Here is a 22,576-nt window from a genome sequence, read left to right on the forward strand (position 1 = left end):
CCATTAAAATAAACAAAGAGTTTGGGCCGAGGCGTGTGTCCCGTATAATCCGCGAAAATCGAGATCGCTGCACCGAAAGTACCCGGTGGGATGCGCGCGACCGGGTTCATCGAGGAGGGCCACTTTGCCCGTCGAGCCGGCGAACAAAACGGATAATTGAAGTGATCATCGTTGCTCATAACAAGACTTTGCTCCGGTCGCTTTTTAAGCGATGGAAACCCCGTGCGGCCCCCCAAGTCGGCGAGTAGATAAAAGCTACGCAAATACGGATGCGAACGAGAGAGCCTCGCCACCGCCGCTCGTTCCACTTCACTTGGAAACCCGCAGCCCGCGCATCCGCCGGTGCCCGCGGAAATCACTGCCAGCAACAACACTGTGCTCGCTCCCTCCCCGCGTGTCGTGAGCCGGCCTCGTTTCGCCGGCTGCGCGAAACCGCCGCAATTAAATACTTAGCACGCGTCGACTAATTAATACCTGTCTTGACGACCGCGAGATAAATCTTCGTCGCGAGGCTTTTCCTCCGGCCGGCCGAGCCCCGTCGACGCGCCTGATTAATAATTCCAGATTATTTTAATCGCCCTGAAAAAAATCATTGTTCGAGGCGACGCTCTCACGGTTCCGACACTGTTTCATTAAATCGCGCGTCGTTAGGAGTTCGGCCATTTTTTTGGGAACTTCCAAGGATTATATTTTTCGTGTCACTAATTAGTTTCTAAGAGAAATTGTCTGCCAAAGCGACGAGCAATTTTTTTAATTCAGCATTCCACCGAGATCTTGAATAGAATTATTCGACGTAATTTGATTGGATTTTTGACAGCGAGAGAAATGGGTAAATGTAATTAAATTCGTGGCTTTATTCATTAAACAACTTCGTCAACGGAGTATTTTAACATAATTGGGTAAAGTTGTTAAAGCATAATTTATGAAATGGAATGGTATTTTATGCGTGCTCAGGAATAGTTTTTGGATTCGTGTCACACGGTATCGTATTAATTATTTATCTAATTGCTAATTTCTGAATAATTGCAAGCGATTCCTCAGCGTTTGATTTCTCGCTTGCTCGAGAATTCATCTCCATTCGTCAAAGTTACGTTCTCTCCGTCCGCATTAATCGCGTCGCAGTGTTTGCACGTGCCGACGGATTTTTGATTATTTTTCTATCCGAGTCGAAAGCTTTTCCATCATTTTTACGTCACTGTTAACAGACGTCCGCCTGTCTAAAGGAATCGATAGCATTTATTGTTCTCTCAATTTAGCTCGAGCATCGACAAACTGTTCCACTGTATTATTTCCCCTTTGTCGTACGCACGCGAATAATTGTTTCGCCCAGGGACAGAGAGACGAGCGCGCATCCACCTTCGTTACAAAAAGGGCGGATAAAACCAGTCCCGGCCGAATGAAATGTGATCACGGAAAAATGAAGGAGAGAGAGAGAGTGAGCCGAACGAAAAGGAGTCGGAAATAAAAAGTTGAACGAAAATATAACACTACAAATATAACACTACAAGGATCAATAATTTTAGATTCACTGTTTTCGAGCGGAAAGGGTTAACCAGCCAATGATCGTTACTATTTTCCGTGTACAACCGGTTGAGCAAACGTCGCTGAAGCATTTCGAGAACGTTTGAAAATCGTCGCACCGCCCTGGAGAAACGCGGCGACTCATAAAAGACTTGGGCGACCCCGAAAGATAGGTCGCAGCTTCCGGAGGACTCGGGTGTCGGAGGTAAACAGACCGGATCCGGGCGCGGCGAGAGCCCCATTAATTTCAGCGGGGGAGCGAAAGCGGTGTGTTTAGGGTACGTCGACGTCAAAAACGGCTCCGGCTACCTGTCCACGGCTACGGCTCCGGCTTCGCGCGTCGCGTATAAATACTTTCTCGCTCGCGGTCCACTCTCCGGTGCAAGCGCGCAGGTGTCGACCGCCAGTCCGGAACGCGTTAGCAGCGGCGGGCTATTTCCAGGAGCACGGGCAACACCTCGGCAGGAAGGGACCCGGGGTCCCGGAGGAAGCCGACTGCGCGCCACAATAGGACCCCGCGAATGGATTCTCTCCTCCGGGCTTGCACAATGGGACGCGCACGGTGATCGTTATGCATTCGCGGCGCGGCGCGGCGCGCGATTTGGCTGGCACGCCAACTTATTTCTTCCGGCCACGAACTGTTCGAAAGCTTCCACTCGGGACGAGGACTCCTCTCCCTCTCTCTCCCTCTCTCTCTCTCTCTCTCTCTTCGCTTTGAAATTGCTCTAGCGTCTCGCGAACAAGTTTCCAACCGTCATTATGCCGTTTCGTAGCCCCGAATAAGCCGGCTACCGCGTGTCGTCTCGGTCAATACCGCCTCGCTCCGACGCCCTCCCATGGGATTAAGTGTTTATTGCTTGGACATATCATGGAATCTGATACCATGACGTATGTACTTCGATCGTCATCAAAAAGACAGACGCAAAGATACCTCGCGCCTTCACCGATTAACCCATTGATTAATTATTTTCACCGGTATAACTCGTCGTTGATTTTTAGGAACAACCCTGTCGAGTATAAACTTTATTCCGTCTATTTAAATTTAAATAAAATTCTCCTCTCTCGTCGAGGTTAATTTCACCGATTATACCATAAGATATCGACGATGCCCGCTGACAAAATCGCGTAATTTGAATTTTTGTAAATTATACCTAGGAAATTGTCGGTCGAAAATTGAACGTCGCGAGACCGGTTATTACGGATTTAACACGGGAAATAACAATGTAATTAACAGCGAATGTTTCTGGGGGCTAGGGTTTAATTACTTCGCGTTCTTGGATCGCCAATTGTGATAACGCGAAAGCCAATGGCTAAATACACAACCGGCACAAATAAGAGATCTATATACAATCGAACTGTAAATAACGAAATTTGTTCCGTTTACGGATCGCGTTAATTATGAATTTATATTTTCATTGGCGGTATACAAAGCGATTTCAATTAGAATCTTCCAGCGTATTTCGGTTTAATGAATTAAATACTGGTCCGGGAACAATTTGCAAAAGCATCGATATCTGCTAGCGCTTATGCAAATGATTTATTTCGAATCGTTAATTAAGAAGCCCTAGAATTAATTTGGAAGCTCCAGAATTAATATAGGAGCTCTGGAATTAATTTTGAAGCTCTAGAATTAATTTCGAAGCTTTAGAATTAATTTCGAAGCTTTAGAATTATTTCAAAAGCTCTAGAATTAATTTTGTATCTCTCGAATTATTTTAAAAGCTCTAGAATTAATTTTGAATCTCTCGAATTAATTTAGAATCTCTCAAATTAATATAAAGGCTCTAGAATTATTTTAAGAGCTCTGGAATCAATTTAAAGCTCGACCAAAACAAATCACGTTCGAATATGTGACATTGATTGTCCTTCAGACTAAAATCTGCTCCAAAAATAATATTTATCCCCGCCAGTCATAAATCCTCTCGTCCATCAACACTTTGAAATTCAGATAAAGCTCTGACGTCGTGATTACTTGTCTTAAACGCGCCGCGTTTGCTCTCGTCATTCCAAAAATACCTTCATTCTTATTTTTATCGAGTGATAAAAATTGATACGCTAATAAAAATTTATATAATAAAGCCGATACACTAATTGAAGCCTGAGAGGAAACGTCTGAACGGCTTACATAATTTATTACTCGTCCACTTTGATTTCGCTCCGCCATCGAATTGCATTGCGCGAAACGTTTGACCGGGACAATAAAGTTTCATCCGTGGGAAAACAGCGAACGCGCCCGATCGCCCGAGTTTTAATTCGACAGAGACCCAATGTGTTTTATCAAGAATCCCCGGGAACTTGTGCTCGCGCGCGGTCCGACCGTAGAACCAGAAACGTTACAACTTCGCCGAAATCCCGCCGAATATAGCGGGGAACGGGAGACAGTAACACGATTGCAAGTTCGTGAAATTCAATAACTGTGACGTCGTTACGCCACAACAGAACGAAACTCTAATTCGAGGAACATTTAATCGCGAGACATTCGGAACTACGTTCGAAGAGACGGGGGATCTCCTATCCCGCGATCGATCAACTGAATCAGCTCGATCAGCTCAACTACAGAATTTTATTATTCAACGTTTATTTCCCCTTCGATCGGTTCTTCATTGTTTTAGATAGCGTTCCGGTTGCGCATCGCCAAGAAATTTAATTGCAGCCCTCGCTCGCCGAGGCAAAAATCACTCCGCGATCGCCAGGCAGCCGACGCTCAAGGTATCTCCGTTTGATAACGTTCCGTGTTTGGCTTCGCCGTGGTGGTCTCTGCGTCTTGATTGGGAACCGGGGAGAAATTGCTCTTCGCAAATAATTCCATGGCGCGCAACCCGGCAGCCATCGGGGCAACCGGCTGCTGCTTTATTTCGAGTCATCTTGTTTGGATTTTCGTTCACGGTCCACGAAGAGAGGGACCTGTTTCATCTTACCGGCTTCGACGTTGTTCCCGGCTTCCCGGCGAAACTACATCGAAACCCTCCTCCTCCCCGCGCACAATGTCCTCCGCTTCGACTATCAACCCTCCCGTCGAATTTTCCGCGCTTCGTTTGTTAGTTAACTCTTCGCAGCGGCGACTCTGTCATTATTAAAATTGTTGCAACCCGTTCGAAAATTATTTTGACAGATATCACCAGAATATTTCCGATACAGTATAAGCTAATACAAATTGTAATAATTATTGATTTATTTAAGCAGAATAAAGATATTTTGCATTTTTGCCTCTTAAGAATAGACGCCACTGAATAAATTAAGAATTTTAAATAATTTAGAATGATGCCTCGATACGCTGAAATTTGAGTTCTAAGTCGACGATAATAATAATACTTGCAGTTCCATTTATTAGCATCGGAGGGTGGAATAAATTCGTCAAAGACGCGAGCAGCGAATTAGAAGGTTCGGTAGTAAGGAGTAGAAAGATATATTAAATGATGGGCGGTCAGAGGAACGAGTTTCAATCTATCGTTCCGCATACGAAAGCGATTTGGCCTCGCCGCCAACTTATTTCTTCCGGCCACTCCCTCTTCCCCTCTCTCTCTCTCTCTCTCTAGTTCTCTCTCCCTCTCCGGCGCTATCATCCGAGGAGAGAGAGAGGGCACCCAGTCAAAATTGCTTTTCTATTTTCCGAGTAACTCATTACAGCGGCAATACGCAATTCCAATTTCGCTCGAGCTGCGTCGGCCCCCAAAGGCATACCATTCGAAAAGGGGTATTAACTTCGTGTGCTCATCGAATAGAACGATGCCTCAAAGTATTGAGACGCTGACGAAGTATTTTAATCAAAGTCGACGCTGAAAGCAGCCAATTTTATTCGGGTGGAGCTGGTATTTCTATTAATCCGGTGTTCCATCAAAGTTGCCAAGGAATTCAATAAAATCCACCCGCCCGCGTTTACATATTTTTCGACAAAAGAAACACGCGGTGTTCTACGCGAAATAAACCTTGTTAATTTTACAAAATAGGAGACGGACAAATTATTTACTCCCGCTTTTGGTATTGCCGATAATTTGGAAACGGCGGGACGGGCTTCTGGAATTCCTTTGAGAGCTTCGCTGCTCTGTGTTTCACCAGTGAATTCGATACTTTGAAAAATTCTTTGCTGCGCCGACGATAAAAATCAGATCGAACGCGTGGCGGCGGAAATGTTTAAAATTATATCGAGATGTTATTGGAAATTATATTTCGGACACGATGTAAAATTCTATGCAATTCTCGCGTCTCGCTATCGGTGCATAAAATTGTTATTTAGTACGAAAATCCCAATTTTGGATATAAAAATGCATATCTATAAATGTAGATATAATTAACCAGTTACTTAATTATAACACCTTATAATAAAAATATTACACCATAAATATTTGAAATTACCATTACATACTTTACCAAAACGACTTATAATTACAATTGTTACACCTTATAATAAAAATACTTCTTCTACGATTTCTGTCAAAATGCTTACGATTACATATTCATAAATTTCGCACGCATTAGGGTAATTTTAGAACAATTGTCAAAACGACTGCACTCAGTATAATCGATAAAACGCGTAGCAAAATATATCGAGGCAGCTAACTGGTTAATCAACTCTCCTTTGTCCATAATATGCAGGATTCGAGCACGTTATCGGCTAACGAGTTTTTCGGCCCGGGTTAAGATTGACCCGGTGCGAATGCAAGGCGTCCCGGGCGGCCGCCGAGTCAAATAACCTGCTCAATTATTTATTCTCATCTTTCTCGGTCCCTCGGCACCACGGCGGCGGCGGCGCGCGGCGCGGGCCACGGATTCGAGATCCTCCCTTTGTTCTGGGAACAAGCAACTGCGCGCCGTTAATTTAGTCCCGGCGAGACGCGGAGCGCGGGTAGAGTAGATGGGTGGGAAACGCGGGAACGTTAATGAAAAAGTATGCGCGGCCGGTGTGCCGGGCTAGCTGGCCGCGCGAGAGCTTGACCGGCCGACTTCCGTTTGCGCGTCTGGCGGGCCAATGCTGGGTCGCCAATATTTTTCAATTACCAGTCGGCCCCGGGTTTATTTAGTTTGCGTACAATTGTCGCGACCCCCGCGCCTTCCCCGACCTCTCTCTCCTTCGTCTCCTACGAATTAGCTGCGCTCGGAGGAAAAAACAACGATTCCGCGGATCGATGACGCTGCTGACAGCGGACGAAATACTGGGTTTTGATCGTCCGTCGATCGTTCTCACCTGTTTCCGATTTCCAGGCGGGTCATTCGGAGTTTCTTTTTTTGGATAATGAGATACTGCAGGTGACACTTGACCTGTACTGTGCTGTTTGCGATATTGTTTTGTTGATAGAAAGAAGGTTGCAGATGAAGGGTTAAGAACATCTAGAACAACGGACCTAGTTACTGTGGTATTATCAATTGCTATGCCTTTGGTTCATTTTTTAAAATAATTATTTTTACATAAAAGACAAAATGAGGGATTAGAAATTGAAAAATAAATAAAATAAAGAAGTTTAGTAAGAAGTAAGTAGTAATCACAGTAATCAATTCCACCACCCTAATGCACAAGTAAAATATATAATATAGTACAGTAAGCGGAAATATAGTATAATATAGTATAGTATAGTACAGTACAGTATAGTATAGTACAATATAGTATAATATAGTATAGTATATAGTATAGTATAGTATAATATAGTATAGTACAGTATAATATAGAATAGTATAGTATAATATAGTATAGTACAGTATAATATAGAATAGTATAGTATAATATAGTATAGTGTATTTAGAATTACGAAATGAAATAATGGCTACCCCATGTCCATACAGGCCGTCCGCCATTTTATTCGGTCGGCAGAAATATGGTTTGCGGACGGAGGGTTAAGTGATAAGAAGCAAAAAGCCTGAAATGTTGCGACGAGAGATGGTACGCGCGTTGCAGTTTCGCGAACGAGAGCGCAGAGGTCGGCAAGAAGGTAAAAATCTGTCTGGCTCGCTTAACGAGAAGTTATGAACACCGTGGTCGACTCGTCCGGGCAATAATTTCACCACTCCTTAGGAATGGTTTTTATTGTTCCACGCCGTAACGCGGACCCTTCTTTTGCTCGTTCGCGTATTTCACGTTCTTAGAAACGCTTGTTAGTAACGTCCGACGCGAAAACGTCGTTGCACTACCTCGTAAAACATCGGCGCGTCACGGAATTTGTTTATCCCTCCGCCGACGTTTATGCATTCCCATAAAAACCGACGATTTGGCCGACGTTGCGGCTTCGACAATGAATTTTTCTAATTTAATTCCGAATTTATAAAATCGATTAGATTTATGCAATGCAATAATAGGCTTTAATTTTGTGAAAAATAAAAATGAATCAATGAATAGCTCTGGTAGCTGAATTCTAGCGAACGAATTTTAATATTAATTCCCACTGATTAGTATCAATAAGTTCGGAACTTCCAGCGGACTGCTTTCAATAAAAATCTAAACTAAGCGGAAATTCATTTATTCTACTAAATAACTCGGCCGCCGAAAAACCAAATCGGCGGCCCATTGAATATTCATCAATGTTTTTCTGCTATTGCGTTTCGGTACAGCCACCGCTACAATAAATGCATAAAATCGATAACGGAATTATTTACGCGGGACTCGTCATTTCTTTTCGGCGAAACTAAAAAAAAACAGAAAAAAAAAACAAAAAAAAATATAAAAATCGTGACTTTTAATTCGGGCGAATTATTTGAATAGTTAATCGACTCCTAGCCGTATAATATTCCGGTTCCAGAGGGGTGAACGGATCTCGCGACCCCCGGAGGGTCGCGGCAGCGAAAGAAACTAATTCTCCGGAAAGCCTCTCAGGAGCTCCAACTTGCCTACTATCATTCATGAATCGCGTTAACTAACAAAACTTTCGGCGAAAGTTTCTTATTAAATCGAGCGCGTTTCGGTGGCGATTATAGCGCGATAGAATTTTAATGAAACATCCGAGGCTCGCCCGGCCGTCTTCCTCGCGTCGCCCCTAATCGCGTACACGCGACTCTCCGTTCGATTTCGCGGCGCGGTCCGCGGTATGCGAAGTATGAAATTAGAACCAGTTCTAATTTCACATTGTCTCGCCCGTTGCCTGTTCCGCAACGACCACAATGCTCGGTCTACGGCCTTTTGTGACGGAAACTTCTCGGATCCGTAGCCCGCGTTACTCGCTTCGCGAATCACGGCGCACACTGCCGGGAAAAATGCTATTCATACACCGCTGACTTTTCCTTTCAACTGTCAATACCGTTTCTGACGTAAGGCTGCGCCCGGAATTGCCACTGTCACCGATCATTTCGCAACCGCTATCACCGCTATACTCGCCTATTCAGGGATATTTGGTCAATGGATCGCCGTTTCATGCGCTTACGACAATACTCGGTACGTCGCTATAGTTTCGACCTATCGACGCGATTCAGAAAAGAAATCTGAGACCAAACTATTGCTATTCGTAATAAAAATTCTGCCGTCTGTTGCTTCTATTATTCAATTGTTATAATTTGGTACACGTTTGTCCATCAGCTTTGTTACGCCTTCGTTTTGAAATTACTTATCGAAGCATCAACCATGCTTTTGCAATAAAATTTGCAATAAAATTCGCAATAAAATGCTAGAAGTCTTCCGTACACCCTTTTTAATATTTAACTAAATTTATCCGGAATATATCGGCAACGTAAAACAATGAAGGCACAATTCGTGCGAGGCTTTCCGAATTCGAGTCACACACACCCCGCGATGTCCAGACACCACTCTCCCTTGAATATTTAACGCCGAGTGACATCACGGTAATTGTTGCTCCGTTATTCCGTGACTCACGGTCTACGGTGGCCCGGGAAAGGGAACTGGGAGTGACCAGTACCATCGCGCGGCCCAGGCCGGATAAAGCAGCATTAAGAAATCATGAGCCGAGCTTCTTTTACAGCTTGCAGCTCGCGCGCGCCCGAACGTTGTCCCGACGATTTATTATTGACACGATGATGTCCGAATGTCTGAGAGTCCCCGGACAACCCGCGGAAAACTCAGCAAGGGATTTCCCAGCATCGTTCGCGTCACCGCAGACGTACAGATTGTTCTCAGGTATCGTTCGCGCAGAAAACACCGTAATTCTCGGGGTCTTTGAAAAAGTTTTTTATTAAATTTCGACTTCTCCTTATTAATTACGATATTTTGTATTATTCTGCGAAATGCTTGCATGGTTTTTTTAATTTAAAATAATTTTCTTCTCGATTTTATTTAATTCGGTACCACGACGCATTTTAAAAGATGTAACCTAGTATTTTTAAATATCTATTTATTTAAGCTTTATTATACCCTGCTTATTATTGAAAAATAAACTATTTGAATATTATTTGATGTTAGACTAATAACGTGGAACCGAACGATCTCTACTTTGTAATTCGACCATCGATATTTTATTGTTTCCGATTTCGTAACCGGAGTATAGCAAATAATACGCGGGCTAGATTCGCCGCGGTAACCCGTTTGATATTATTTAAAAGGCAGAGTATCGAGTTTGTTTTGCATAATTGAGGGGTTCCTTGAGGAGCAGCGATAAATTCGTGTCTCAGCGGCGCGGCGTGGAATCGCCCTGTGCGAACCGGCCGGCGAACCGTGAAATCAATTAAACGATCTGTTACGGATAAACTTTCTCTTCCTGCAACTTAATGAATATGTCGGGGCGGTCGGGGCCGGTTGAATATTCACGAATCACGGGCGCCGTTGAAATAGGATCCATTAAGGTGAATTTGTTCATTAATCGACGCCCTGTTTGAATTCGTTCCCGTCGATCGCGGTAAAAAAAAAAGCCCGGCTCGCTAACACTTTCATCAATTTCTTAACTGCTCGACGCGATTACACGGCTTTTTACCGGTCGCGCTGATTAATTCGTTGCTCTTCCCTCGCCGATTTCAAAGCGATCTACGTTTTCGACGCGTTCACGCAACTTTGGATAACATCGACTTGAATTTAACTTTTTAATTATTGCAACGTATTATCAAAATTATGTTAAGTAAAACACAAATAAACGTGTCAGGAAAATTTAGCAATATTTAAGAACCTATTATTTTTAATCTACTAAATTTATTGGAACGAAAAGATACATGTTCATTTAAGTTTTACATGCTGATTCTTGCAACGATATCATCACCGTTAAATAAAACACAAATAAACGTGTCAGGAAAATTTAGCAATATTTAAAAACTTATTATTTCGAATCTACATTGAACTCTAATTTTTTAAATCCACGTGACAGCGTAAAACCACCCTTAAATCCCCCAAAATTCTCGCCGCTTTAAATTAATATAAGAACAATAAAAATAATGGCCCAGCTATATAATTCTCGCAATAATAAAAATAATCGATACCTAATCGATTTGGTCAGGGCTGTAGCTCAAACTCGGCACTCCCTTCGCACGATTCCGAAATCAGACGAGTCTACGATTCGCCGCTATCGAGCCACCGATCGACAAACAGGAAGGTCGAAGGACGTCGTCGCGTGAGATCCGGGAAACACGTGAAAGGGTTCCGAACCTATGGGAACAAGAGAGGCGGAACACGCGGCGAGGTTTCGACGAAATATCAAGAGACCGTGGTCGATTTATCGCGCGAGGGTTGGCCGTATCGTCCGGCTCCGTTCTTCGTAGTTCCGTAATAAATCTTTAAGGGCCGGTCGCCTCAAGGCCGACGATTTATTTCTGCGACAAGGGCCTGGAGGGCCGTGGCGACGATATCTAACCGGGGCCGATCGTGGGGGATCGTCGCGCGCCACCCTTTCCCCCGAAATATGCCGGCCGGCGAGCCGGTAAATTCTCGGTAAAACTTCGGCTTGCGGCCGTGCTCCCAGCCGTGTGCTCGCAGCCGGCGGCGAATTAACCCCCCATGAATATTAATTACAATTTACATGATATTAACCAGCATTATCAGGAGTCGGCGGAAGGGGGGGGGGGCGAGCGGGCGGGCCGATCTCGAATAAGGGTGTAACCGACGCGCAGGTGTCCGCGAACAGGTGGCCCCGATTTACAGGCTTTCGGCGGCGTTAAATAGGGCCGATCGGCGGTCGCGATGACACGGCCCGTGCATTTTGAACGCGGCGTTGGTCCAGTTTTTCGAAAAATTCGATATCGCTTAATAAACTAATTAATTTAAACCTAAAGTGTACATCTATATCCAATCATTATCTAATATCTTAAAAAATGCTAATGCTTCGACCAATTTAAAATTGACCAATAAAAGAAACTGCACTGGTTATAATTTAATTATAAACTATCTGTTATAATTTATAATTATTATTATAACTAAACTGTACTAAACTGTACACCTATATAATTTATAATTGTTATCATAACTGCGTAGGTGGCAGACATTACGAAAAAAGAATCTCCTGCACACTCTACAGAATTATTATAATTATCAATTATTATAATTATCAATTATTATAATCATCAATTATTATAATTATCAATTATTATAATCATCAATTATTATAATTATCAATTATTGTAACGAGACGAGAGAATTAGGTTTCAAGAAAAAGGTCTACGAACCGCGATTAAAAAGCGGGCAAGAAAAAGTGCTAACGAAGAAGAGGTAAATTGGCCGTGACGTTAGATTTGCTATTTATTGTTTCATCGAGCTGGATATTTGACTTTTTACGAAATCAAACAACGAGCCGCCACGGTCGAGGGTTGTATTCGCTACCGATACGGTATTATAAGAAGCGAAGCCAACGGAACAGGATCCAATTACGGTAACTCCGCAAACACTGTATTATTCTTTCATTTGTGCGCGCGTAAACCGACAGAGAAAAAGAGAGAGAGAGAGAGAGAGAGCTTGTTCGCGTTCGTTTCCTCCGTTTCGGGACCTTCGAACGAACGAACGGTTGTATCCCGATGGGAGCCGCGTGCCGGCCAGGGATCCTCGATAAAACACGAGATAATTCGGGGAGCCGGCTGCGTTATCCGGGTAATTGAACCCCGTTCCTTTGTTATTATTTCATTCAATTAGCCCGCCGGTAGATTTAGTTCGAGTCATGTCAAACATCGCGGGCCCCCGCGGCCCCCGCGGCCTCCGCGGATTTGCCCTGGCAAAACCGTAGGAAAGCCGGATCAAATATTCAAGGATGTTTCAAGGCACCCTGCGCGCCGAGTTACGTAACCGCCGCGATAAAACGGGGGCCGAGGAGCTCGCGGGCCTCGCTCGAGAGAACCGAGCGGAACAGTGTATCGAAAGCAGGAGAGGAGAACGCGGCCGGCATTAATACGCTTCGGCGCGGAGCGATGCCGCGTTATTGCGACTTCTTGTTAACAAATTGTCCGAATTACTTCCCGTTGACACGGAGAAAGTAATTTCGCGAGCGCGATATGCCGCGCGGATAAATTACCCGACCCGCTACCAACTAATTTATCGCGCCGCGCTACCCCCGGCGTCTAGCGCGAGAAGCGCCCGCCTCGCGATTGTTCGCCGATCTAATTGGCCCTTAAAATTCTTCGCCCGCTAATGGCCCAGCCGTGGCGAGAAACGATGAGACGTTCGATTTGCTCGAGTCATTTCGGATAATTACTGGAGGAACGCGGAGCGAAACAGAGAAACGCGAACGCGATAAAATTAAACCAATCGCTTACTGTTGTACTCAAATTACGCTATTTCTGTCTTTTATTATACGGTGGATTATTGTTATCTCTTTGATGATACCACTCCTGTCTTTTTTGTCTTAGCATCTCAGAAATTAGCTAGATAATTCCTTGAAAAAATGTGAATCTCTGACTCTCTTCAAAGTACGGCAAGGGGTTGTAAATTGTGTGCAATGCGTTAAACAAGATGCGATTCACTCACCATGGATCGCGAGGCGATAAAATTAAAGCAATCGGTTACTCTTGTACACAAATTACGCTATTTCTGTCTTTTATTATACGGTGCATTATTGTTAATTTTTTTATCATGCTACTACACCTGTCTTTTTTGTCTTAGCATCTCAGAAATTAGCTAGATAATTATCTAGGAATTATTATTAGGATAATTATCTATTTATCTTCAAGGAATTCCTTGAAGAAATGTGAGTCAAAGTACGGCAAGGGGTTTGTAAATTGTGCGCAATGCGTTAAACAAGATGCGATTCACTCACCATGGATCGCGAGGATCGGGTAGCGTCCGATGAACAGAAATCAAGTCGCTGACGTACTGATTGAACGCGTTGTTCAACCATCCGTCGTCGACGAGCTTCTTCGTCTCGGCAGTTAAGTTATTTGGCAGAATTACCGGTCGCCCCATTTCACCGGCTGCGCTGGGATCCTGCTCACGAGGGGCGGCGAGTACTCCACCACCTGAGACACCGTTAACAATAATCAGTAACAATTAATAACAATAGAAGAATGCATAACAATGATAAATAAATCCGAGAGTAGTTTAAGTTCTCTAGAAATTGAAAAATGAACATTCTACTTCAATTGCAACATTTATGTTAGGGTAAATTGTGTTACGGTTGCGTTGATGGCAGCACAATTATTGTCACGTGAATTTTTAATTTGTTTAAACTTATTTTGAAGACTGCGTAACAATTGATCGAGCTTTTTCGTTGTGGAAACCGCGACGTGCTGCCCTCTGTAAAAATCTCTGTAAAATTGCGCACCTTTTAAAATCGAATAGCTTCCTCAAAATTGTTCCAAATGACTTCAATCTTTTTTTATATGTTAAAGGAACTAGTCTATTAGATAATAAGTAAGAATAATTTCGTAGATATCGCAGTTGTTCCGAGCAATAATAAAAATAAAAGCTCGGTCCAAGACGGAGAAAATCAATTCGTTTAAAATGATGTCCAAATGTTTTCAATTTATTTCACCATCTTTCCTATTGCAAATTGCTATTTTATTAAACAGAATTGAGTAGAGGATCGAGCGAACGACAGAGGCGGATGGAGTCTTGATCAACACCTACGATCGAAAACAATCGACCGATCCCTGCCTTGTTTCCGGCCAATGAGGTTCGCGCGAACGAACTCCCGGCGTATTACATTTCTCACGCGACACGACACGACGGCGCAATCTAGGACAGCACGGCGGCGCTTCGACGAAGCGAAACTTCATTCCACCTTTCCGATTTCCTAATAAAATAGTCGCGCGGACGCGGGCCGAGGTCTCAAAGAAAGCGGTGAACGCGGCCGAGGTAATCAAAAGACAAGGACACGGAAGTCGACGCGCGACGCGCGACGCGGATCCGAGCCGGCGGAGCGGAAACGTTGGAGGAAAAAGGAGAAAGAGAGGCGCGAATTGAATTTTCAAAACGTTTCGTGCATCCGCTGCACGGCTGTTCCACGGTTCTAAGAGCTTTCGCCGCATCGACCGGCGTTTTACTTTGCGAGCCGCGCGAGGCGCGCGAGGCGAAGCCGACGCGAGCGGAGTATGTGCCCGGGACGTCTAGTTTTCGGCTCTCGCGGCGCCGCTCGGCTCGTCCGAAAAATAATTTGATCCCCGGATGGCGACTACGGGGCCCCGGCAGGGCAATAAAGACCGCGACAAATTGCTCTAACGGCCTGCGGGCCGCTTGTGAACTTCGCCACCGTGAAACTACCCTCGTGCATCACCGGCCTCGCGCGCGCTCGCGCGCTTACCGCGCCGGCTGGATTTTCTTTCAAAAATTTCAACCCCTATTTCCTCCTCTACACGACCTGCCTCTACACGTTTTCCGAATTATACTTTTCTTCCGGCTGACGTACACCTAATGGCCGTCTGGAAAGTTCGGCTCCGCTCCGGCGATTCTTCGAAACATAAAATTGCCTGTCGCGAGACAATTGACCATGTCAGCGTTCCACCTACCGAATCGATTAATCGCGAGAACTCGCCGTGCCAGCACTTGCAAATTCCATGGTGAAATAACATTTTTCATACATTTTCAAAGTGCCAGAATATCGATTTACATCGCGACTTGAAAACTACTCTCTATCTACACAAAATGAACGATCATTTTTAAAAGATTGCAACGCGAAGTTAATTGCGTGCCGTCTGTCTGAATAATTAATAGACTGTTTCTAGATAACAACAATAACATGTTTCACATAACAACTGTTCACACAATGGCTTAAAATCTCGTTACGGAATACGCGAGCTTTGTTCAGCTGCTATCAACATCCAAAGACCCACATGATCCCCTATTTAAAAAGTCGACAAATTCCCTCGACAAAGCAATCGATCCCAGTCTCCCGCAACTCGACTAAAAAGAGGCACACAAGCTCTCCTTTACCACCCTGAACGACGCGAAACGGTCTCCATTAGATAGCAGCAGCACCGTAAGTCGCTTCACCGCGACATCATCCCCTGTTTAAAAGCAGACAAACTTCCTCGGCATAGCAATCGACGTTCGCTGATTAAAAAGACCTACAAAAGCTGCTCCACCACCCTAAACAAAATGGATCCTGGAAGAACCGTAAGCCACCTCGCCGCATCATCCCCTATTTAAAAACCAGATCAAGTCCATCTAAAAACCCCAAGACTCCGGTCACTCGGCCGCAGCAGCTTGTTAAAAAAGAAGCAGAGAAAGTCTGAAACAGTAGGACGACCCTAACCGAGCCAACCTCGTCGTCGTCGTCGTCCCCTGTTTAAAAAACAAACTGCGACGGCAGAGTCGCGCGAAGCGTGCAAAACCCGGGAAACCGCAGCGCCGTCCCGGCAGAGCTGCTTTAAAGACACTCGCGAAAACCTTCATTCGTCAACGATCCCGCAGAGCCTCGATCCCTCGGTGCCACGGGATCGGCCGTTAACAACAAATTAATTACCTTGCTCGGGTCCGGCCTGGACCAGCTTCTGCTTGGGTTTCTCGTTGAGCGGCGTCTCCTTTCGAAGCGGCGCGGCTGCGGGCACGAAACCGTTGGCCATCTGCGGCGCCGCGACGCCGGACGGCGCCAGACCCTGCACGGCGGCGTTCGCTCGGTCCTCCGTGTAGAGCAGGAAGCAGACCGTCACCCAGACCGCGGTCGCCAAAATGGCCACCTTCAGCCACAGGGATCTCCGCCTTGGGAAACCCATTCTTGACTCTCAGTTTCCTCTTCCAAGTCCTCCCTTTCTCTCTCTCTTACTCTCTCTCTCTCTCTCTCTCTCTCTTGCTTTCTCTCTTCGACAGCTTGCGATCTCCTCGGTATCGAGCACGGTTCAATTAACTGTCGTTTCTCAGCCGGCTCGATAAATCGTGTTACCTCAGCAACATCCTCTTACTTCGGCCCTTCTGGTCCTCCTCCTCCACCTCCTCCACCACCACCACGTGGAATCACGCCTAGCCGAGGAAGCGCGCGGCACGCAAAGTTCTCCGTGCGGTCCGGTTACGACGACAGTCCCCCGTCGATCGACCCGTCTTCTGATCGACATTCAATGCGACACCGACGCAATTGGATCATCTTCGGACCTTCGTTCCAAGCTGATAAGATTTCGGCTCGAGGCGGATCGATAATCACGATCGTAGTCGGCGATCGAGTAACGTGAAAAGGGCTTCAGGCTTCTGCGTGCTTCGATATGCTTCTTCGATATGCCTCGATATGATATGAATTGATATGTGCGTTTCGAGGTCGGCAACCTTCTATCACCGCAGCGCCCTCTCTGGAATCAAGAACGTTCGGAGTTAACGGCTGCGGAATTATTTATACCGCTCGTATTTTAGTTGCGGCGACGTTGTAGCGAGGCAACTGTGTTAACACGAGAAATCAATTTAATTGAGGCAGTCGATTTAAGTTATTGATTGTTTTAATAACGACTGGTTTCGAAGATTCGTGTACCTATTTTAAGGTGCATTAATGCAGCAATTTAATATCTTAATATTGTAGATGTAGATGTTCGAACCTTCGTGCGCTCGGATTAAAAATGCATGGAGGAAGGAAAGTGTTATATATAAATTTGTGATCTACTTCCTTACAGTTTACCTATTAAGATAATAAAAAGAAATATTCAATTTATATATAATACTTTTCTTTCTTTTTACATTTTTAACTCGAGGGCCTGAAAATTGAACCAGGCAATTTAATTATAGCATCTACCCTGTACAAAATTATTGTATATAAATTACCTTAATATGTCATCTATTTTACCATAGGATACACATTAAATACAGATACAGAAAAAAATGAAATTTGACTAAGAATTTGGCAATCTACTGGACCAGTGAAATTAAGTCATAATTTGACTGTCATAAATCAACTTGGCACGCTGCGCCCGCTATGATTTAGCATATAATTTATGATAGATACGCGGAGTCGCATCGCGACATTATCGGTGTGCCAGACGAGTATATTTGAGGGACGAAATTGTAGGACCGCAAAACATTTGCCGAAGATATGTTTGCGGTGCACTGGCGCAAGCGTGCCGAGTAGATACACCTACAAATTAACTTGGCCGAACTAATTGAGTAATTCATCACTGCCCCGGCCATTTCATTAACCGAAGTAGATCATGCGAGGAAATTTCCTTTGGCAAGAAAAGTTCCGATTGCGCGCGGAAGTCGGAAGCGAGACGGTATCGGGGGAGCGTTCGTAAATATTCGAAATACATCTACCTGTAGAATATTCTCTATAAAAATAACTTTCTGGAAAACCTCGGACCGCGATCGATTTGTAAAATATTGCTTTTCATTTCGGAGCTTTCGTTTCGGCAATGTGTACACGCAGGAGCAATTAATTGTGCTTTAATTACGAAACAAAAACTTCGCAAAACGAATAATTTAATCCAGCGAGCCACGTGCAACATGTTTGCGCAGATCCTCTGCAATTTGCAAAACGCAGAGTTTAAAACGTGAAAGGCGATTGAAAAAAAAAAAAGAACAAACAACTTGCGACTCTTTGTTTAACGCGTTCGATGCGTTTCGAAATTCATTCGATACCTTGAACCGATGGGCGTACGTTTTAATTGCTCGGGAAAGGTCGGCGAACTAATTGCAAATAATAAATGAAAGAACGACGCGCCGCGAGCATACTTTAATAAGGGGCGCGCGGGGGCTCCATCGACGCCGGTGATTCGAGTTACCGCTTCGCTAATTTGAAACTATCCTCCTCGGGATTCAGCCGCGAAAAGAAGATAAATATTCCGCGGGGCTAATGAAGTTTATAGTCCAACCGAGATTTGGTTAATTGGAACGAATCACCGCAGGACTTTTGAATAGGAAGTCGCCGGTATTAAGGGTCGGGGGACTGGAAGTCCGCATCGAGTCATTTATTAATAAACCGGGAGTGCACGTTCGCTTGTTGCACTCGGCCCCGTTGTTCTTGAATAACTGAGCCACTTCGCGCTGTCGTGGAGATTTAAGAAACCGACTTCTACAGAAATACTTCGCCATTTTCTGCGCCCGCTTCGAAACTTCTACAATTTTGCTGCGGCAGAACGCGTGGTTCGACGAGCGGCAATTTTTATAGATATAAATTAACGCGTTGGAATAAATTTAAAATAGGGAAAATAAAAGAATTAAAAATAGGGAAAATAAAAGAATTAAAAATAGGGAAAATAAAAGAATTAAAAATAGGGAAAATAAAAGAATTAAAAATAGGAATTTTATATCTCCGAATTAATTACTAAGAATAAATGTTGCAACGAACCGATTGAGAAAGAAAATGATCTAGGAAGAGTATCGAGTCTATGGGAAGGGTGTACGCCATTTTGGGCTCGCGCAATGCCGATGCACACTCGAAGACACCGGAATAATGCGAGCGGTACGTGCTAATGGTGTTGCGACCGGCGAAATGTTGCGCGAGTCGCGAAAAAGCGAGAGAATAATGGGCCGAGCGGAATCTTTGTCCGCGATACGGCGTTAGAATGCCTATCGTTCGACGTTCGGGAACCCAAGATACGAATTGCGCGCGCGCTTGTATTCAGCCTGCACGCCCTATACATACCGTTACATGCACCAGAGATTCGCCTTGTGTTCGACGCAGCCCGCTGCTGCATTGCTAAAATTTTGATGGCGCAAAGACCGCGGTCTGTTTTTGTCTTTCCGAAAGACCAATCGGCCGGGGATACAGGGGAGGCTCTATTTACCGGCGATTCGTCGTTTCGTTTCGTTATTTTCGATTTCGACTAAAACCGCCACGCGCTCGTTACGGCGAGTGAAAAGATTTATTAACGTTTTGCCGGCGACCAACGGAGAAACCATTAGCATTGTGTTACTCGACAGGTTCCGCGACAATCGGCGAGACTAGTTGCTTCGGTACACACATTGTGGGAAATCGTAATTGTTCCGCCGAAAACGCGGAGTCATTACCCGGAGGCCTTTAATCGGCTTCTATGGGACTTTTGCTACAATGCGGTCCATTTCTACATGATTCTATAAAAACAGAACTTTGCAATTTAAAAGTAATATTTAATAGAAAGTATACAGTATTGCATTTGATTTTATAAAACCAAGTCATTATTTTATTTATACAAGTTTTTAATTCGATGCAACGTTAACGAAACAGAGGAACTGTTCAGTAGACTTGGCTAGATAGTAATATTGCTAAATATAGTTATATTTAGTATAAATATATTACTAAATATAGTATAGCTAAATATAGTAATATTTCTTAATTTCGTCCTTATATATCTATTAACCCTTTGCGCTCGAAGCCATTTCAACTGCAAATCTAAAATCATTTCTCTGGCTTTTAGTATTTCCATTTTACATAACAAAGTTCATTCTATGTATATGAAATTAAGTCTCGTGGCACATCTAACAATTATGCTTCCAATAATTTCTTAAATCTAAGCTTCGGTGATATTTATAAAAATAATTTTGGAACGCGTTACGATAACATTAATGGCGCCGCAAAATCGCCACTCGAGTGCAAAGGGTTAATATATAATAACATACTAAAAATATTCTGATTTTAAAGAAAACTCTGATTCAAGTGGACGACATTTAAGGTGATTTCATATCGATTAGTCAGCGAACACAATCGTCTCCGTCAGCCTTAAACTGTCAACTTGATAAGATAACGAAGAAGATTTCAATCGAAATGTTATTTCTAGGTCAGAGAGAGAGAGAGAGAGAGAGGGAGAGATGGAAAGAGATAGCTTCGAGGCGACATCGAACAACGAGGAGAATTCTTCTAATTAGACCCGCGGTGTCTTCATGCGAAATTACGTCCCCCTCAAAGTGCTCGACGAAAACCGGAACGAAACGGGAAATTTAATTCTTCTTTTAATGACTCCCGCGGAGTTGCAAAGAAAATAATGACGTTATTAAAGTTTAATGAAGTTCTTTATCGCGTTGCACTTGGCATATTGGTCGCGACCGCGGCGAACGCGAAAAGTCCGGCGGGGCTGCCCGCAAAGCTGAGCGCGATTCGAATTATTTTACTCGTTAACGTAAATACAAACTGATAAACCCGATTCGTTCGATTGACGCGATTAAACGGCGCTGTGCTCGTTATCGCGAGGTCTATTCCGTGGAAGGTAGCCACGATTCATCGGAATTTTTAACGATCCAGTGATTCGCTCTCGCCGTCTTATTAGAACGTTCTTTCGGAATTAGTTCTCCGGGGGCGTGGTTTCCACTGTCTCGACGGAAGCCGCGTAATCACATGGGCAAATTGCAATAGGACCCCTCGCGTAAAGGTTGCTCAAAGGAATTTTCCAATAGTAGATTCCGGTTAAATTAAATACTTGCCGACAACATGGACGAGACACGCGTGCAACACCGGTGGAAGAAATGTTGTAAGCATTATTCACTGCTCCGGCGCAATCTTACGTATGTTGGCTCTCTGTGCCCGCGAATACGAACGATATTACGAGCCATCAAGCTTTACGGTCGCGCAACCTCTTCCATAACGCGTGACACAGATCGCAATAACTGCGAAAGAGACCCGAGACGATGCATCGCCCTGTTGCGTCCCTCGCTTCGCCTGTTTTCGCAATTAAACCTCGCCTCCGCGACTCTCCGCGGCTCGTTTCGCTTTACCAAATTAATTGCTATTATCTGAAATTAGTTCCACTTTATATAAGGTGCTTAAAGTATCGCGGAACTCTTATCGGGCGGGCCCCGAGTTGTTCGGCAAGAAATAAATACGACTTCCACGAGAAATTACCCATCCGGCGAATGCGATAAATAATTCCAGATTACTGTTGCACGAAGAAAGTCGCGGCCGCAAGATAAAAAGAAGCGCGTTCAAAAGTTGCCGGAGTTCTTTTGTCGAGGAAACAGCGTCCACGGGACTTTTCGTAGTTGTCTCGCGAGGCGTTCGATCGCGCGATAAATTCCGCATCGAACTGCGGAGCAGGGCGAAAGGGTTGCTCCGCTGGAAACGGAATTCCGCGGCGTGAACGAACGAGGCCCCGGGCGAGTTCACCTTACCGAAACGAAATTGTTTCATTCGGCGGCTCGTTACGCGAGCCCCGTATAATACGCGTCTAGCCGCATCGGCAATGAGATTAAATTCCGCTTCATAGGACGCCCGGGAGCACGTCGATTTGACGTATTTCAATTAAATACGACGAGTCCCTCGCTCGCGCAAGGGCGGCCTCGCGCCCGGCTCTCGCGAGAGCCCGCGCGCCGAGTTAACGAGATTGTTAAACTTTAAAGCGCGAAACTTCGGCGTCGCCGATCGCTAAGCCGTTTTACGAGCGTGTGTGTGTGTGTGTGTCGTTTCGATAGCTCCCGCAGCGTGTACCGTATAACGCGCGCGACTTGTCAGCGAAACGTCAAAAATTGTCAAAGTTGTTAAATCTTCTTCCTAGTCCGACGCGAGTCCCGTTTACGCGTCGTAATATGGAGATTGTTATCCAACAAGTGAGGGAGAGAGCGAGAGTGCTGCGCTTCTTCTGCACGGTAAACCGAGGCGAAAACGTATCGTCGAAAAATTCCGTTCGAGGCTTCGTTACGGAGTTATCGCGGAGAAGTATCCCCGAAGTACGGCAACCCGCTAGCCGGCCTGCATGTAGCCTTCCAAGGGGCGGGGCATCCAACGACAGATACAATTATCGCTGAGTTACGATCTGGGTTTCATACATCTTAGAATCTCGTTTTATAATAGATTCTCTGGCGGTGCGAGCAGAATGGATTTCAATTGATTGCTCGAGTTATAAACACCTTGCACTATAATAACGAGTCTGACTCGTGACGAACGTTTCGCGCACGATTCAATAA

The 22,576-nt window shown here is 44.6% G+C and overlaps 1 protein-coding gene and 1 long non-coding RNA gene across 3 annotated transcripts in view; both read right to left on the reverse strand.

The window, feature by feature from the left end:
• Pgant9 (polypeptide N-acetylgalactosaminyltransferase 9) overlaps positions 1-16,702 on the reverse strand; it is a 111,924-nt gene extending 95,222 nt beyond the window's left edge. Inside the window, exons 1-2 of one of the 2 annotated variants that reach the window (XM_078197405.1) lie at positions 16,257-16,702; positions 13,614-13,812 (exon numbers count right to left, since the gene is read on the reverse strand). In XM_078197405.1, the coding sequence (XP_078053531.1) occupies positions 13,614-13,812; positions 16,257-16,506 (449 nt within the window). In that variant the 5' untranslated portion in view covers positions 16,507-16,702. The remainder of the gene's footprint in view (positions 1-13,613; positions 13,813-16,256) is intronic. The other variant, XM_078197404.1, reaches the window with a different exon arrangement.
• A 21-nt stretch (positions 16,703-16,723) lies between these two features.
• The window catches only part of LOC144478980 (uncharacterized), a 249,846-nt gene continuing 243,993 nt past the window's right edge, over positions 16,724-22,576 (reverse strand). Inside the window, exon 5 of the long non-coding RNA XR_013495428.1 lies at positions 16,724-17,070. This is a non-coding gene — a long non-coding RNA (uncharacterized LOC144478980). The remainder of the gene's footprint in view (positions 17,071-22,576) is intronic.

This window comes from Augochlora pura, chromosome 3 (assembly GCF_028453695.1).
Source record: "Augochlora pura isolate Apur16 chromosome 3, APUR_v2.2.1, whole genome shotgun sequence".
NCBI classification, from domain to species: Eukaryota; Metazoa; Arthropoda; class Insecta; order Hymenoptera; family Halictidae; genus Augochlora; species Augochlora pura.